Source organism: Anolis sagrei, chromosome 2 (genome assembly GCF_037176765.1).
Source record: "Anolis sagrei isolate rAnoSag1 chromosome 2, rAnoSag1.mat, whole genome shotgun sequence".
Classification (NCBI taxonomy): Eukaryota; Metazoa; Chordata; class Lepidosauria; order Squamata; family Dactyloidae; genus Anolis; species Anolis sagrei.
The window spans coordinates 44,726,768-44,745,593 of NC_090022.1; the positions used below are offsets into that span (position 1 = coordinate 44,726,768).

An 18,826-nucleotide genomic window follows, 5' to 3' on the forward strand; every position below is an offset into this window, starting at 1 on the left:
GACTGCAAATACTTCCATTTTTATATGCAATTCTTTTCAATATGTCAACAGAAAGTGGTAGGATATGGTCCATATAGGAATCCAGAGGGAGCATTAGCTACGTACTATCATACAGGTGATCACTGAAGCATATGCATTTGGTGGTTCTCCTTGTTCTAGTTTTCATTCACTATCCTGAACACAGTATATGACTCGTAGGTAAATAGATAAACAAAACAGAGGGAGAGCTGGCAGAGCTTGGAAAACTTACTTTTTGGATACAACTTTAGAAACTCAGTTATGTGGTCACTTGCCATTTTTCAGACAGGAAAGTGGCCACATGAGCTTCTTCAGAAATTCTCTATATGTTTGCTATTTCTTCCAAATGCCCTTTTGCTTATTCAAATGAGTGAGGGTTTGTTCCAACTACTATTTTCTTTTCCATGAAGTGAGGCTTTATGGAGTGTCCTTTTGATATTTGCCCAGTTGATGGTTTTTCCCATCTCGGCTGGGGAGCTCTTGAGCTGCTTCAGAGTTAGGAATGGTTTCCTGATTGCTTTTCTAACTAATGCCATACTTACCTTGCTACTGGGTTTTGGTCAATGGTATATTCTAGGTAGAGTTGTTGTTAAACCATATTCTTTATAGTTTAATCACAGCAAAAAGGAATGAATCCTTACACAACTTAGAAGTGCTCAGTTTGGTTTTGCATATTCACTGTGCTAAGTATTTTGTGCATCTCAAGTGGTAACTATATCTATTAAATCCATTCAATTCCAGGTTGTAACACTATAAAAATGTAAAAAAATAAACCCTCTTCAGATTTAGTAGCACTTCTATACAATGGATAACAGTGAGGTTCAGGCAGTATAATTGAATTCTACACGTTGTTTATCTCAAATAATAATCCCAAATAATACAGTCATTGTTTTCAAAACAATACTTGCTCTGGGATTTGTTTTAGTTGTTGTATTTATCTTTAACTTTTCTTTTATTTAAATAATGATTAAAAAGTGTGCACAATAAACTTTATTAATTATTATTTAATTTGGCACTTATTTGGCACACAGTTGGCACACTGTATTACATCAATGGGCAAAATAAAAGCAAACAAATGTGAGAGAACTGCTAAGAAATTTCTTCTTGTTTCCAGTTCTGTAAATATGACTCTATATACTTTATGGGATGTCAAGAGAAACTGACAGTACAAGCAGTAGAACTATATACAAAGATCTTCATGACAGACTGTTTTGTTTTCATTTTGAATTGAGAAAATGGGTTTTTCCAAAAAATACAAAACTGCTTACATGTCCAAGTAACATTTAGGTTTAACAGTTTGTTTTCCAGAGACTGTGTGTATTTCATTTGCCGAGAGACTCCAAAAGAAGGCCCCTAAATGTGTTTGCAACTGGGCCCATGTCACTTATTTCTATGCCTTATCATACACACAGTTCTTATATTGTCAACTTTCTCCATCAAAATCCAATTACTGACAAAGGTGCCTTTCAAAACAATTTGCTACAGCTAGATGGAATCGCCAAAAGTATAGTTAGAAAAGCTTCAGCATAAATGCGAGGTCTTTTCAGTGGGAAAAGCGTTGGATTCAAATTGTATTTAGGTCGCTCTTCATCTCTTCAGGTGTCCTGTAACTAAACAGATTTTTCTTTTAAGAAATTGTATTTTAAAATATGTTTAGTAGTCTTATAGTAGCCTCTTCTAGATTCTGTGCTGTGTGTTTTTATAAGTCACTGAAATTAAAAGAGCAGAACACTATGTATTAAATTGCACATATTTTCGCCCTCTTCACTAATACGTGTTTCTGCTGATTATTGAACACATATAGCTGAAAACTAAAAACCCATATTGAGCTTGATGCCATAACTAACACATTTTATAATGGTGGAATTTAAGTAGAGACTTATATTCTGTTAAATGTGAGATTCATTTATCAAAAATAGTAAATGGGTGGATGCAGGCATTCTGGCTCCATGGCATGACCTTGACTCATACCTTACTCAGGTTGATATTTGCCGTACCTGGCAGCCCACCAGAATCTTGATCTGCTCTTTGTGGACACTATTTAAACAAAAATAAGCAAACAAAAGTTCTGAACTTAAAGTAAAAATTATGAAAAATATAATTATAGACAATCAAATTGATTAGGTCAAGGGTGAGAGAGAGAGGAACAATATAATGTGTGTTTGGGTATATTTATACTGCCACAGAAAGATGTATAGCTTTAAATCTGATTTTTGAAATCTGATGGGTGTAGGTCGGTCGTTCCTAACCTTTGATCCTTCAGGTGTTTTGGACTTCAGTTCCCACAATTCCTATCAACTGATATGATGGCTGGGATTTCTGGAAGTTGAAGTCCAAAACAACTGGAGGTTGGGAATAACTGGTGTAGATAGTATTGCCAACAGTATTTTGTCAAAATAGGGTAGGATAGTACAAGTGGTTTTGAGTATGGTGTCCTGCTGGCAGGGGTCTAGACCAGGGTCTTCAGATATAAAAACTGGAACTGACATGGCTAATTTGGTATTAATTCCAGCCATGATGTTAACTGCTGTGTCTGCTCCTCTGTATCTGCATTTTCTTTCTTTCTTAAAATGTGATTGGAGAAGACTTACCAGGCTAAAAAAAACCCTGATAAAGACCTTCCTTGAAAACTAAGAAACTGAACAGCAAAAAGCATCAGGTTTACCCATTTTTCATGTAAAAGGATGGATCAGGACTCAAGATTATTCCAGAAGCTTTTTCCTGGTGTATTGTGAAGAATACACAGTCAACGCCATGTTCTAATGGAGCTGTGTTTATAATAAATTATAAGGTGAATCCACAATTCACAATTATAGTGCAATGCTTCCACTTTAACTGCTGTGTCATTCTGTGGAATCTTGGGATTTATTGAAGAATATTTTGAATACTCAATCAGAGAACTCTAGTGCTCCAAGAGGTTCAAAACCTCACAATTCCATAGAATGCAACCCTTGCAGTTAAAGTAGAATCACAGCTCTCTAATTCTTTAGCTTTAATGGTCCATGGTCAGTTTAAAACTTACTAAATGAAAGAGTTCAGAGGCTTCATTTCATGAGACCAATTTCATACAAAGTTCTTGATTTTCAGTTTAGAACCCTTCCACACAGCTGCATAAAATCCACATTGAACTGGATTATATGGTAGTGTGGACTCAAACTAGTTCAAAGCAGATATTGTGGATTATCTGCCTTGATATTATGGGTTATATGGCTGAGTGAAAGGGTCCTAAGACTTTCAATAGATAAATGGGGACTAGCTTACTTAATATTTGGCCCCATCTACACTGCCATATAATGCAATTTCATAATGCAGTTTAACGGCCTTTATTTCCACTGGAATTCCTGCTTTTTGGCAGCGGGTTGGACTGGATGGCCCACAAAGTCTCTTCTAACTCAATGATTCTATGAAAGTTTTTGTGTTGAAATCAATGCATGGAGTTATAGTTTTGTATCTAAAACCCAACTGCTAGGCAGCACTACAGCAGTCATCAGGAGCTTGGTAAATCAACCTTTATGTAATTGCCATTGACTCATTCAGCTTATTCGTATTGTAATGGGCATATGGATTTTGTCCAGGAAAACCTTTTATGAAAAATAATAAGATAAGTTGGATCTAGGCTACTTATCAATATTCTAAAAAAGTCTGCATCCCGAAGCCTCTTATTCTGCAACTATTTTCCCTTGTTCATATTCTCACCAATGAGAGGACTATCTAAGCTTAGAATAAACATTCTTCTTCCCAATATGAGTGACTCTGGGTCATGCAAGCTTGAAAATTGGATGTACCTCTTCCCTTAGAGACTCAATCTCAACAACACAAGCACATTTTCTCTATGCTTTATGTGGACTGCATTACAATCTTCAGAAAACTTCAGGAGTCATAGCTGAAATGTGTTTCAGCTTATATTTATGTCCTGGGAGTGAGAATTTGTTAAACTGGGATTTAAATTGGAACAGAATGAATTTCTGGCCCATTTCTTGATGGCAAGGAAGAATCCCTTTTAGGATGTGGTAGGTATTGCTGCAGTTCCCTGTCCATTTTCCGAGTTACCTTTTTGACATCTTCACAGCTATATTACTAGTCCAGCAGTTTTGCAACTCTGCCATTTATTGATACTGCACTGATTGTGGAAATGTTTAAGTCAAGGTCTCATTTTCAGGGGAAAATCATAGAGAAGAAGGATTCATTCAACTAGGAGAGTGTGCTATCTTCCAATGGTTGTCTATTTTCAGATACATTTTGTGAACTCTTATATCATCAGATGAGCCCAGGCACATGGTAACAGCCAAGGACCTATGTTCAACACTATAAAGTTGAAATATCAATTTCTGTAGATGAAATGTCAGTCCTCCTGCCTCAGTAATCTTCGCTGGGCACATATAGCTCTTCCAGGTTCTGACAGAGGTGAAAAACATTTCAGACAATATGAACATAGAGCTTCTTGAGGTCGGAAAGCTAAATTCTTTGCTGGTCCCGAACACACTTGCTGTGTTGCCCTATTTAAATGACAAGTGAAATATGGTGCATGAAAACATCAATTGTTCATGTTCTTAAGAAGTAAATGGTAAAGATGTGACTTTAGCAGCATCACAGCTTTTGGAAGAAAGAAGAAATTTAGCCCTCTTCATATAGTGCTAATGAAAATATCCTGCAGAGGCTTCTCAACCAATACAGTTGTAGAAATTGTTGTTGTTGTTGTTTATTCATTCAGTCGCTTCTGACTCTTTGTGACCTCATGAACCAGCCCACACCAGAGCTCCCTGTTGGCCGTCACCACCCCATCTCCTTCAGAGTCAAGACAGTCACTTCAAGGATACCATCCATCCATCTTGCTTTTGGTCAGCCCCTCTTTCTTTTTCCTTCCATTTTCCTGTCTTCTCATGATGTGGCCAAAGTACTTCATTTTTGCCTTTAATATCCTTCCCTCCAGTGAGCAGTTGGGCTTTGTTTCCTGAAGTATGAACTGGTTGGATCTTCTCACGGTCCAAGGCACTCTCAGAATTTTCCTCCAGCAATACAGTTCAAAAGCATCTATCTTCCTTCACTCAGCCTTCCTTATGGTCCAGCTCTCACATCCATAGGTTACTACAGGGAATACCATTGCTTTGACTATGCGGCTCTTCGTTGCCAGTGTGATGTCTCTACTCTTCGCTGTTTTATCAAGATTGGTCATTGCTCTCATCCCAAGAAGTAAACATCTTCTGGTTGTAGCTGCAGAAGAGGACATTTCAATTGATGGGACAAAATGTTAATTCTAGACATGATGTGGTTCTCCTCCTCTGTGCCTGCATCTTTTTATTATTATTTTTCTTTCATTTTAAAGTGGGAGTGTTATCTCTAACCACATAGTTCATTCAGTTTCAAAATGTTGCTTTAGGTGGTGCATTCTTGGGCATTTTGTTTTGTACTGTTTTGAGGGAGACATGCTGAAATGTGTATATAGCTTAGCAGAGGTGGTGATATGTTCCTTATCCAATTAATAATGGATGTTGTAATCATTTGGTTTAAAGTGTTACTCAGTTTTATTCATCAGCACTTTTCTGCTTATCTGTAGTGAGCCTGACCCCCATGCATGCCAAAATATTGGTTTAGTTGTTGAAATAGCATCTGCAGATCAGAAGACAGTCTTTCTTAAGTCTTCTCAGCACATTGAACCTCACTATTAGAAACTAAGCAATTTTAACTTATATAAAGAGGCTGAGACCTCTAATGATATTACTTCATTTTTTATTAGGCAGGCAGTTTATCTTGTAAACATGAAAGTTCCTTAAGTACTAGACGTCAGAAAGATTAATAAATGATAAGAATGTATGATTAGACAGCTTTATTTATTTTTAATCTAAAACTGCCTTGTGTGGATTCTTGAAAAAGAGATTACTATGCTTTCATGTTCTCTCTTCACCAAACACACACAACATAAAGGTTTCCCTAAAATCACATATGGTTTGTAGAACAGGAGGGTCTTATTTAATGTGAATGCTTTGTTTTTGCCAGAGTAAGCATACTAAAGAAAATGCCATAGTAGCATGCTTCCTTAATCAAGCCTGAGCATCAGGGAACTTGCTTTAACACACACGTACGTACAGAATGGAGTCATGCTCTGCTGAAAATGAATTACCTCTGGTCAACAGCTAAAAGAGTTTAAGTGGTTTGCCAAATTTCCTGTCTGTTGCCCCTCTCGCCCCAGCTGCCCTGGAGGTCTAGCAGGAAGATAACACACCGTCATGGAGGAGATGAGAGTTACAGTACAGCAATTAATCTTAGACCACCCCTATTTCTGCACGGACATGAATGGTGATCTGATGCCATAGCTTCCTGAACAAAAAAAGGGACATCTTGCTATTCCTTAATGGCTCACCCTGACTTTGTATACAGAAGAGTGTTTATCATCTCCCCAGGGACCTCTAGGCTACCCTTGTTACCATTTCACTGCAATGCAGGCAAATCCAGCATGATCAAAGGAAAATTTAAGGATGATATATATCTTATTATGTCAGTTCTCTAGCTGTTTTATACACCTATGTAACCGTTTTTGGATTCATGAGAGAGTAATATGATGTGAGAAGGAAAATTTGACAAGCAGAATGACGGAAGGTCACTTCCATAGCACTGTAGTACTTTGATGACACTTCCAATGCTTTGGCTCCAGCTTATGGCATCCTAGGTTAAGTGTTTTTTTGTGAAATATTTAGAATTCAGCCTAAGCGCTCTTTTAATGCTTCACCAAACTACAAATCTTAGGATTCCACACAATGCACCCATGGCACTAAGAGTGGAATTGTAGTGCTATAACTGTGTAGTTTGAATATGACTTCAGGACTAATCTGGGAAAGCATCTATATTTTTCATCACAAGATAACATCCTTAATTGTATATACAATGTTCCCTTTACCACACAGTAACACAGTTTGAAAGATCAGGTTATTATTTCAAAGGAAGTACAGTTTTTTCTTCATCTCTCAGTGACTTAAAAGTGCTGGCATATTTTTTGATTTTTCTTGTATAGATTTCCTTAGATCTTGTGGAAAAGTAGAGAATCTCAAAATATTACGAGGATCTGTAATCTTAAATCTCATTGTAATATTTCCCTTTATATCTCTATAGATTAAAGATTGGATATAACTTAAAAGAAGCATCATTCTGATCACTACGTATTGGACACCAGCCTCCTTTGACCTCGGAAATTGAAAATGAGGTTGCTATGGGAACTGCTTGTTCTGAAATCATTCATGTTGTGCCTTGCAGGTAAGGTGTCTTTTTAAAAACTTTTTGTTCCCCCTTTATTTATGGTTTCTAAATTCTTCTGTTATGCTTTATCATTATAAAGCAGTGAATAAAGCTATGCTTCTTGACCTACACTTAACCAGGAGACCTGAATGGACCAGGGGTGGTCAAGGGAGAGGTTTGACTCTGTTTGAGAGATCCCTTGGCAATTTGCATTGAATCAATAAGGATTTCTGATTTCTGCCTGTTTAGAAAGGATGGGGTGGCTTCTTTTCCATTCATAGGGTGAAAATGAAGAAAGAATGCAGTAAATAGGAGTGTGTTTTTGCTCTGGGATATGACTGTGAACTCTTTTAGGTCGTGCTATTCAAAACCTAAATGGATCGGAATGCTTTAATTTTAAACATGACTTTTACATCAGGATTTGGCTGGAACTTATGACAGTCTTTGTTAAAAATAAAGTAGATCATACAAGCCTGATGTCTCCCCACCATTACTCAAGCAAGCTTTTATCTTCCTCCTGTAGTATTTTTGTGTATCTTTTCCACATCTTCACACAATCCTTTCCTTATATGTTGTTTTCATCCAAGCATCTCTGCACAGCTTCACAGTGTTTACAATGGAGCAGCTTTCTTTCTTCAGGAGGAATGTAGTGAGGAGGGCTTTGACTCTAGGGTTGGTTGAAAAACAATCCATTTGATTAGTAATACTGAACATGCAAGTTATCAAATCTATCAGAGGTAAACCCACACATATAGAAGGCAGAAGGCTCATTGAATTAACGGTGCACAATTAAGTGCACATCTCAACTTTGTGATTTGGAGTTTGAAAATCTGCTTAAATTTTGTGAGCTAAATCAAACCACAGTACTGTGCAGTGTGTGTGTGTGTGTGTGTGTGTGTGTCTATATGTCTATATATATATTTCCCTTCTGACTTTCCACAGTAAAGTGAAAAAATGGCTTTTTGAACCAGTCTTTCATTTTGCGGATTGTGGATTCTTTTATTTTAATATCATCCCAAGAGATAGCATTCATCATTGTTCTTAATTTTAATGTAGAACAGACTATTATGTTTTGTAATGCAGATTTCTCAGTTTCTGGCTCTAGGCATCCAGGAATACAAATGTCAGCCAACCACCAATTTTTTAATTTGCATGTGAAGTGGTCATCTAATCTGTTGTAACCTATTATATGAAAGTCAGTGGTTCTCCTGGACCGAAACATCAAGGCCTATGAGAGTGAATGATCTATACGTTTATAAATGAGTCATGGTGTTCTAAATGAGGCTGGATCTACATTGTCCTATATCCCAGGATCCGATCCCAGCTTATCTGCTTTGAACTGGATTGTGTACCTGTCTACACTGCCAGGTAATCTGAGATAAGAAGATAATCTGGGATCAGATCCTTGGAAATAGGGCAATGTAAATCCAGCCTGAGCAGTCACTTTCCATCATAAAACTGCCGGACAATTTGCTACTCACATTAAGGATCTTTTACAAAATTCACTATTCCTGATCAACGTTCTGTAGTGTACTCAATGAAAACAGTACCCATTATTGCTTTCATGCCCCCTTAAATATTAAGGTGTCTAATATATAAATAAGTAGGTTGGACATGTTTTGTGTTTATACTTACCTGTCTGAACGTATCTCTCCCTATGAACCATCTAGGAGTTTAAGATCATCTGAGGAAGCCCTGTTCTTGGTCCCACCTTCTTCGCAGGCACAACTGGCTGGGATGAGACACAGGGCCTTCTCAGTGGTGTCCCCTCGGCTGTGGAACTCCCTCCCTAGTAATATTGGATCAGCCCTTTCCCTTCTGACTTTCCACAGAAAAGTGAAAAAATGGCTTTTTGAACCAGTCTTTGGGAACCTAGTGCAATAGATAAACACAGAACTATGTGAAATCGAATACTGGAACATCTTAGACTATTTTTGGATGATGAGGCTAATAGTGAAGGTAGTAATTTTATATGTTTTCGAAGGTTTTAATGTATGTATATTATAATTCTGTTTTAAATGTTTATTGCAATTTTTTCATTGTTTTAATGGCCTATATTGTAAAGCCGCCTTGAGTCACCTTCAGGTTCCAGAAAGGCAGGACAGAAATATCATAAATAAATAAATAGTGTGACTATAAATGATGAGTTCTGTGTTAACAGCACAGGATCTGGCTTAATATTTTTGTTAATGCATTGCCATTGTTGCTGCTTTAATCACAATAGATAGGGGAGAAGTGTGAATGACAGAGTAGCAGGAATAGTTCATGATACATTATAATATCCCATGCCCATCCAACAGATACTACTGAAAGACAGAAATTGGAACATTCTTTAGGAATGTTATGGTAGCTACAGAGCTGTTGTGCTAGATTATGTATCTTCAAGTCATTACTGACTTACAGCAATCCTAAGGCAAACTTCTCTTTTCTTGATGTTTTCTTCACTGAATTTGTTCAGTGAGCATTTGCCCTTTTCTTGCTCTGAGACTGAGTGTGACTTGCCTAAGGACACTCCATGCGTTCCTATGGCCAAGCAGGGATTCAAACTCTGTTCTTCCCAGTGTCTATCCAACACTCTGCTGAGTTACACATTTGGTACTTTTGATAAATAACTGAACTTAATAATTTTATTACAAACTTCTAATTTTATAATAACCTCTGGATTCTGGCTTCTATTTTAAAGCTGTCCTTTTACCCCTTTTTTACTCTCTTTCTAATAGGTAGTCTTGAGTAAGCGAATTTCATTATTTTATACATTCTCTCCTTCTCAGCATGTTACTACAATATTGAAATGTGTTTTCTACTTTCTGTATTCCTCATGTTTCTCAGTAGTTTTCTTTGGAGCAGGTTTATTTGTTGTTTTTTGTTTGTTTCCACTGATCTGGGGGTGGGTAAAGGGAAGCATTGTATTTTTCAACCGATGTTCCATTTTTGCCACTTGAATTTAAAGTGAAGATTTCTTACTCACTTTATAAGCTGCCTAAGTGGAAATTGTGTAGCTTATGGCAAAGGTATGTAGGCATAGGATTGCAATTCCAAGTGGTCATTGAAATTATCTGAAATAATAATTTCCCTTGATCCCTCTGTATGTTCGATCATTGCAACCCTAAAACCAGCAGGTACAATTATAGTTTTATAGCCTCCAGCACTTGTACATTTACAGACAAACCCTGAAAATAGCTATTTCTCTGAGCAGACACAGAGAGCCTTTTCTCTTTGTTGAACTACTTATTTGAGCCACCCTGGAGCCCTAAAGAGCAAATTTGTATAAATTACTTTTTAGTATATGTCAAGGAAATTTCTTTTAAAAACAACCCAAAACATTATTTTAAAAATGTATTGCTTTCCTAACCAGCACTCTTGCCTTTCATTGTTCTACACTGCCAGGTGTAAGAGGTATTCCAACCTGCTGGGAAACATACATATATTACAGCCAAGCCCTGTCAAAAAGGTGACAGGACGGGACAGGGCAGGCGTGGAACAGGAGAGGGAAACTTATTGTACCAGCAGTGAGCAATATGACAGCTGCAAGCGTAATGTATAGTCAAGATTGGTTTCAGTTCAGGGAGGTGAGATGGGAAATGGTTCAGGGTGAGTTGCTAAATGGATAGATTTAAGCTCAGGCTCTGAAGGAAGAAGAGTAATGGTGGAGAACCCTGGCGGGTGGTTTGAGGATGAGGGGAAAGGATTGGCTTCTGACTTCAGCATCCTTCAAAATTGGCAAATGCCAGAGGACGTTCATCATGAAAGCTGCTGCAGGGAGGGCTACTCCTGTAATAAGAGACTGCTAGTGAATATGTTTTTCCTTGGAGCTGATCCAGTCCTTCTCACCCTCTGATCTTTATTGCTCTATACAGTGTTATAGAACATACAATCTCCCCCTCTTTTTTCTGACTTTCTCTCATTTTTGAGGGAGGTTGCTTCAGACTCTGAACTAGTGTCTTAACAAAACCAAGATTCAATGAGTACAGTGCCTGTTGTTTCTTCAAAGACAATTCTTACTTCAGTTTCCTTCCTCAACTGGAAATACCATAAACACAATCAGAATAGTGTCAGCTTGCTTTCTTAAGACCATGCAAAATATGTTCTGGAGACCCCCTTTTCTTATTTTTGCCTTTTCTTATGTAGGAAGAAGAATTAACAGAAAGGAACCCATGCTCATTGTTTCAAGATTTTATGTAAGGGGAGAAAATTCAAATCTTCCCCACTCCCAAGCATCGATTGCATCCCTATAAGATGCTCCTTATAGAATTATATTTCTGTTGGGAAGAGCTTCAGATTAATCATAGAAATCCTGGCCAACAAAGCTCATCATACAATTAAGTCCCTCCTTCTAAAGAGCCAGAGAATTCCTTGTTAGTACATTGTTGCTATGAATATTGTTGTCAACTTGGGATAAAGTAGGATAGAAATAAATAGTAGACGTAATAGCAGAAAAACAACAGTAACATAGATAAGGAACATGTTGAACTTCAAATGCTATTAGTCTGTGACTCCCATCAGTTCTAATTAGCTCAGGTCCCATCTGCACTGACTATTGAATGTAGTTTGAAGCTAGCTTCAAAGAGTGGTAATTAGACAACAAAACTATGCAAAAGAAAGCCCTCATTGCATATCAGTGCTCCATAGTTTGAATAAACACTATCCAGGTTTTAAACTGGTTTCTATGTAATCATCTGCACAGTGAAACCACTTTCTTCAATACTGGTTTGAAACTAATGTAAGTGGTCAGTGTAGATGAGGACATAGTTAGTGGTGAAGGAGTATGAGAGTTATAGTACAATCGCATTTAGAGCAGGAATGGGCAAATCCAGGTCTGGGGGCTCTTTTTTCAGGCCCTCTTCCCTCTCACCATCCTATCCTTCCTTCCAATTATTTTTCCTTCCTCCTTTCCTCCCTCCCTTCCTTAACTTCCTCTCTCTTTCTCCTTCCTTCCTTCCTTCCTTGCTTCCTTCCCTTTCATTCTTTCATCCTTCCTTCCCTCTCTCCCTCCTTGGTTCCTATCTTTTTGTCTTTCCTTTTCTCTTTCTTCCCTCCCTCCTGCCTTCCCTTCCTTCTATCCATTCTCTTACACCCTTCCTTCCTTCCTTCCTTCTCTTTTTCCTTCCTCTTTTCCTGAGGGATGTTTTGCTGAGAGAAGAGATGGTAGAGAAGAAACATGAGAATCATGTTTCAAGATTTAAAAGACTGTCCCATTGAGGAGGAGGGAGGAACCTAATTTTCTCCTGCTCTAAAGACCAGGGCAAAAGGTAACAATGGTTTCAAAGGGCAGGAAAAGAGATTTGACTGACAAGATTAGGAAAAACTTCACGGAGAGTGACATAAGCTGCCTCAGAGTGTTGTGGAGTCTCTTTCTCTGGAGGCTTTTCTGCAGAAGCTGTCTATTAGGAGTGTTTTGATTGTGACTTTGTGCACGGCAGGGGGTTGGACTGGATGGCCTGGATAGCTCTTGGAGGTCTCTTCCAACTCTAGGATTCTAGTATTCTCTATCAGGAGTAGGCAATACCGATACACTTTTTCTCTCCCGTCCACCATCTCATCCTGACCAAGACCAACTCTTGTGGGATCCAAATGTTTCCCATATTTCCTTCACTTTCTGCTTCCAAAAGAGAAGAGAAAAGAGAGGAAAGGGCAGGGAGAGAACCCCCTCCCTCCCATTCTGCCCATCCCGCTCCATCTCGCCATGCAGCCCTTAAATTATAAAGTTTGCCCATACCTTATAGAGTCACAAATCCCTGCTGTAGAAGCATCTATTATTTTATATTCCAGAATAATGTAACTCATATTTTAGATTGATCCCCTTTACACTACACTGTTATAGCATTTTCATTGTCATGACCACATCCTACATAAGCTAGGATTGATAGTTTATGAAGAACCTCCCTGGCTGAGAAGTTTAAATATTGCACCAACTAGAAATCCTAGTCTTCTATGCCATGGAGCCGTAACAATTAAAGGGGAATCAGAGTGCAATAATTTTGTAATGTGAAAGAGATTTTGGAATAAAGTATGAGTTGTTAATTTAAACAAACAAGGGATCAAATTGGCATTAGAGTTCATGACTTTGCTCTTACAAATAAAGGGTGAAACCTCTGTCTGCATTCAGCTCAGAGATTATATATTCTCCTTTCCTTGCCTGCACCGACAGACTCTCCAAGGTCTCACTCTTTCACTTCACTCACTATTCATCATCATCATCTAGTACTTCTAGTTTTAATGGCAGAAGTTGACCCTGGGACCTACCATATTAATGATACACTTTTAACATTGTAGTGTGGCCCCTGCCTTAATTCAGCTGCTGTGTCTTTTTTATGGCAATGCAAAGAGAAAAGACCTTTTTTTGCAGAAACACTAGAGGAAATTAAAATGAAATTGAATAAAAAAGAACAATAATATACTTGATACCAACAGTTGTATAGTATATTAAGAACAGCTAGCAACTTCCTTTTTTTTAGTTTTCCTCTTATTTCTTATTAAATCAGTTCCTGTGGAGGTGAAATGCAAAAATTAAAGCATCTCCAAATGCCTTTTAAAATTCTAATCACTGTGTCTTTCAATTTTCAAGGAACCAATTTTAATCCTGCCATTTGACACATCTCTATTTAAAACTAGAGACGGAATATAAAAATGCACTCAATATTTGGTTGCCGCAATAAAGCTGGAGTGTGTGACCTCGCTTTAATTGCTTTCATGTTTCAAAATAAGGGAAGGTATTAATGGGGATTCAGTGTGACTGGATTTAGAAACTAAACAGAAAGGTTCCCTGCAGCTAACTGTAACTTCTGTTTATTCTGTTATATATCTGTAAACAACACATCCTGGATTTGTTCCACTCCAAGCCTGATAGAGGTACATTGCTCTACTGCTATAAATGGGAAAGCAGATTGACATGCTTTTCCATTTAGGTTTACCTGTGTGTTTCATTTTGGGCTTGTGCCAATCAAACTTTTCAAGTTTGTTTACAAGACTTGGAAATATATTCCGAGGTTAGAGTCCTGTTGGGATGGTTTGCTGCTGTAACTATTTCTCTTGCAGGCAGATGTATTTTTCAGATGTTTTCATAAGGAAATGCTGGTCTCCTCTTACACAGTTATGCATTTGTCCACGATAGATAGATAGATAGATAGATAGATAGATAGATAGATAGATAGATAGATAGACAGACAGATAGAGAGAGAGAGAGAGAGATCATCTGGACCAGTATCACTTGTGTCTGAATAAGTAAACTGTGAGACCTGTTTGCTTCACCAGTATTGAATAGGCTATTAGCCCATATATGAACCTGAACTTGAACTTGCATTATGAAGTTTAGAAATATTAACTCCTCTAAAAATCTCATTCGAAGACAAAATTGGAGCAACGGAAATTTGTTTCTAACGGAACAGTTTTGTTCTGCTCAATCCTTACTTATGGAAACTTCAGCATTAATTCTTAAACCAAGTTTCTTGCATGTCTACTCAAAAGAAAATACTATTTGTTTAGGGTGACTTGCATCCAGACACAAACATTTGGATTTATACCATATTTATGCAATTCTAATGTGCATATTTTTTGGCTAAATTGCTTAGTTGGAATTAGGGTGCACATTATATTTGATGATGCATTAGAATTGCACATAAACTGGGGGCAAGCAAGGGAATGAATGAGGGGCAAACTGGAAAAGTGGCGAGCCAGGAGTCATGGAGGAAGAGGTGAATGACCGGTGAAGCCACCTCAGCCACTTTCACATATTGCTCCTTGATTTGCCAGGGCTGCTGCCTCACCAGCCGAGGGGAAGGAGAAGGTGAAGGCTGTTTTCTTCACCCTGGCTCACCAGGGCCTTACCTCCAGGCTCCAGCAAAACCAGCCATGGCTCCACAGATGCAGAGCTCCTTTCATTCTTTCTTTCTCCCTTCCACCCTTCTTCTCTCTACCTTTAATTACTTGTACCTTCTTTCTATTCTCTTTCCCTCTGTCTTTTCTTTCAAGGCTTCTTTTTTCCTTTCCTTCTTGCACTTCCTTTCCAATCTCTTTCCCTCTTTCTGCCTTTTCTTTCAGGACTCCTTTCCCCCATTTCTTCTTGTACCTTCTTTCCATTATTTTTCTGCTGCACATATTTGGCAGTGAATGCTTTTTTTTTTTGTTTTTGTTTCACAGTCTTGAAAACTGAGGTGTGCACTAGATTGGTTTGCACACTTTTTGGGTAAATATGGGTATCTCAACCCTCAGAGAAATTTCAGCGATTTAAAAAAAACAAGAAAAAGAGGAGGTGTGGCACTGTATGTCAAGGATGTTTACACATCTGAAGAGATGCATGACTTAAATCCTGGCAACCAAGATGAAAACATGTAGTATTCATGGGGGAGAGAAACAAAATTATGAGGGTCTACTTCATAATTGGATTTTGCCTTCCAGGAACAGATAAAACATTCAGAAATGGGAGATGCCATAGTAGTGGGAAATTTCAACTACTCTGATATTTACTGGAGATGAAATTTTGCCAAGAATATATTTGTTGGAGAATAAACTCTGTCAATAAATTCTTAAATTGCTTTCCATGCATTATCCAGGAGGTGGAAGAGACAATAAGGAGATCAACTATTTTAGATCTGATCCTAACCAACAGTGATGACCTGGTTAGAGGGCCGAGAAGATCCTTAGATGAGAGTGTTCTCTTGGAGTTTGTAATACAGTGGAAAGAGGAAGCAAGCGGAGTCAGACATGCATTCTAGACTTTTAAAAAGGCAGTTGCAGTAAACCAAGGGAAATACCGGGTATGTGATGCAATAGCTAAAATACAATATGATTCTAAGAGTATAGTTTCTAAAATACAATATGATTCTAAGAGTATAGTTTCTAGACTGAAGGAAGTAATAGTACCACCTTATTCTGCATTGTTAAGACCTCACCAGGTATACTGCATCCAGTTCTGGCCACCAAAATTCAAACAGGATGTTGACGAACTGGAATAAGTCTAGAAAGGGCCAACAAAATGATTACAGGTCTAGAAATGATGTCATATGAGGAATGGCTTAGGAGGTAGATATTTTAGATGGAAGAAGAGAAAGTTAAGTTGTGACATGATAACCATGTTTCGATATTTGAAAGGATGCCATCTTGACAATGAAGGACTGGAAATAGATAGAAATAACATACTTATTCTGAAAGAAAGACACTACTTGTATAGACCCCCTTTCCTATGCTTTCTGGGTTCTATCAAGTAGTATGTTTTTACCTTTGGATTTATAGTGTATAATAAACAAAATCTTGGATACAATTTCTGGTCTTAGAACAGAATACAGTTTTGTCATTTAGTGTGCCTTGCCTAGTTCTTTGTGTACTCAGTAGGGTTAATTCTGAAAAAAGTCGAGTTAATTGTTCTCATTGCGAAATGCCAATTTGTTGATGTGTGCATTAAATATTGTGGCCTCCTGTCTTCTGAAATTAAACAGTGGCTGTTCAGAGTCAGTGAGCGCTGTCTCATAATTATGGCAACTCTTCAAAAGTTTTGCTATAAATTATGATAACCTCAAAACTCACTCATTAACATTAACTTCAGCTAGAAATTTTTATTTCTATTTTCTGCTTTTGTTGTTGATTAGCAATACAATATACAGATTAATCACCATAAATAACTTCAAGACACCAGTTGTTAAACAGTCTATATCATATTAATTAGACTCTGAAACAAGGCAAGCATTACAGCCATTTATAACGGAGTACTGCTTAAGTTGCTAATCAATGAAAAGGCAACTAATTAACAAGCCAGCAGTCAGCATCTGAGTGCAACTTGGTGATTTCCAACTTAATTAAACATCTAAGGTGTCTAAACCAAAAAATCTTCTATGGAGAAGTACCATCATTTTTCTTTTATGTGTTAAGAATTATGAAAGCCTTTGTTTCTTAAAAGAAACATTATGTGCTTAGCATTTTTATTTCATGTTGTTTTGAAAATAACAACCATTAAATCATATTTGAACTATGCATATGGGATGCTACATTAAAATGTTCTCATCGTTGTCTTAGAAGTTATATGCATTGATTTAATGGATGTTCTTTGGAATTGCTGTCTCACATGTCACTTTTTCCCTATCGTGTGAATGCATGTGTATGTGTAGAGATATAAGCATACCTATGTCATGTTTTAAAATCTGTGTAGCATCTTACTGAAGTTATATTCATTGTAAAACTACAGTGCACTTAAGATGTGATGTGTGAATAAAATAGATCCCTCACATAATATTCATACGGCATATATTGAATGGGTATTTTAACATGAATGAAAGTTGGACAATATATGTAATAATCTGAGAGCTAGTGTGGTGTTGTGGTTAAAGTGTTGGGGTACAGGGTTCAAATCCATGGTCAGACAGGGAAATCTGTTCCGTTACCTTGGGCAAGTCCCACTCACTCAGCCTCAGAAGAAGGCAAAGGCCAGATAAATACTACTACTACTACTAATAATAATAATAATAATAATAATAATAATAATAATAACTTTATTTATAACCCGCTACCATCTTCCCAAGGGGACTCGGGCGGCTAACTTGAGGCAAAGCCCAACAAGGCAAAAAGAATACAACATACAATCATACAATAATACATCAAATAAAATGCAATAAAATATATCAAAAGAAAATAATACAAAATAAACACAGAGAATAACATAAATAACAAAAACATTGAGCCGAGTGGGCAGGGCCAAGTACAACGGATAGGATTTTAAAACCCTGGGTGAGATATATGAGTAGGGTAATGTATCTGGTGGGAGGTTCAGATGGGACAAACAATGGGGTTTAATTTCACTGAAGGGTGAGATAAAGTGCATTGAAGAGCATTTTGTACTGAGTTGGTCAAGGTACGGGAATTTGTTGTAATTTGTTTTGTAAAAAAAGAAACCACACACACATACACAAACAATAGGATCAAAATAAGTTGAAAACACCTTCAAGGTATACAACAACAAACATTAAAGCTGATACTTCATGAAGCAGGTGAAATCTTAAAAAAAAATATGAATGTTCTCCTAGGCAGCATCCTTGGCATACAAAGTTTACCTGCATGTTTTCTTCTGCAGCACAAGTAGTACCCGAGAGGAGGGGGATAATTGCTTGGTGAGGGTTATAACTGGGCAAATGGTACAGGTTTTACCAGTATCCCAATAGTACAATCCTGATTCTGCACTCTTCTCCTCTCAGTTAGAATCATACAGTCGGAACAGACCAACTGCCATACAAGAAAACACAATCAATGCACTCCCAACAGATGACCATCCAACCTCTGCTTGAAAACCTCTAGAGAAGGAGACTCCACTACACTCTGAGGGAGCATATTCCACTGTCGAACAGCTATTACCATTAAGAAGTTCTTCCTAATGTTTAGTTTGAATTCTTTTTCCCCTGCATTTAAATCCATTGCTCCATGTCCTAGCCTCCAGAGTAGCAGAAAACAAACTTGCCCCCTCATCATAAAATCATAGAGTTGGAAGAGATCTCATGGGTCATCCAATCCAACCCCCTACCAAGAAGCAGGAAAATCGCATTCAAAGCACCCCTGACAGATGGCCATCCAGCCTCACTTTAAAAGCCTCCAAAGAAGGAGC

General features: G+C 37.7%; 1 protein-coding gene across 10 annotated transcripts in view; it reads left to right on the forward strand.

Moving 5' to 3' along the window:
• Nucleotides 1-18,826, forward strand: part of LOC132769389 (contactin-4) — a 643,374-nt gene that overhangs the window by 307,876 nt on the left and 316,672 nt on the right. For all 10 annotated transcript variants that reach the window (XM_060766321.2, XM_060766322.2, XM_060766323.2 and 7 more), the window contains one exon: nucleotides 7,123-7,263. In XM_060766321.2, coding sequence (XP_060622304.2) covers nucleotides 7,209-7,263 — 55 coding nt within the window. In that variant the 5' untranslated portion in view covers nucleotides 7,123-7,208. The remainder of the gene's footprint in view (nucleotides 1-7,122; nucleotides 7,264-18,826) is intronic.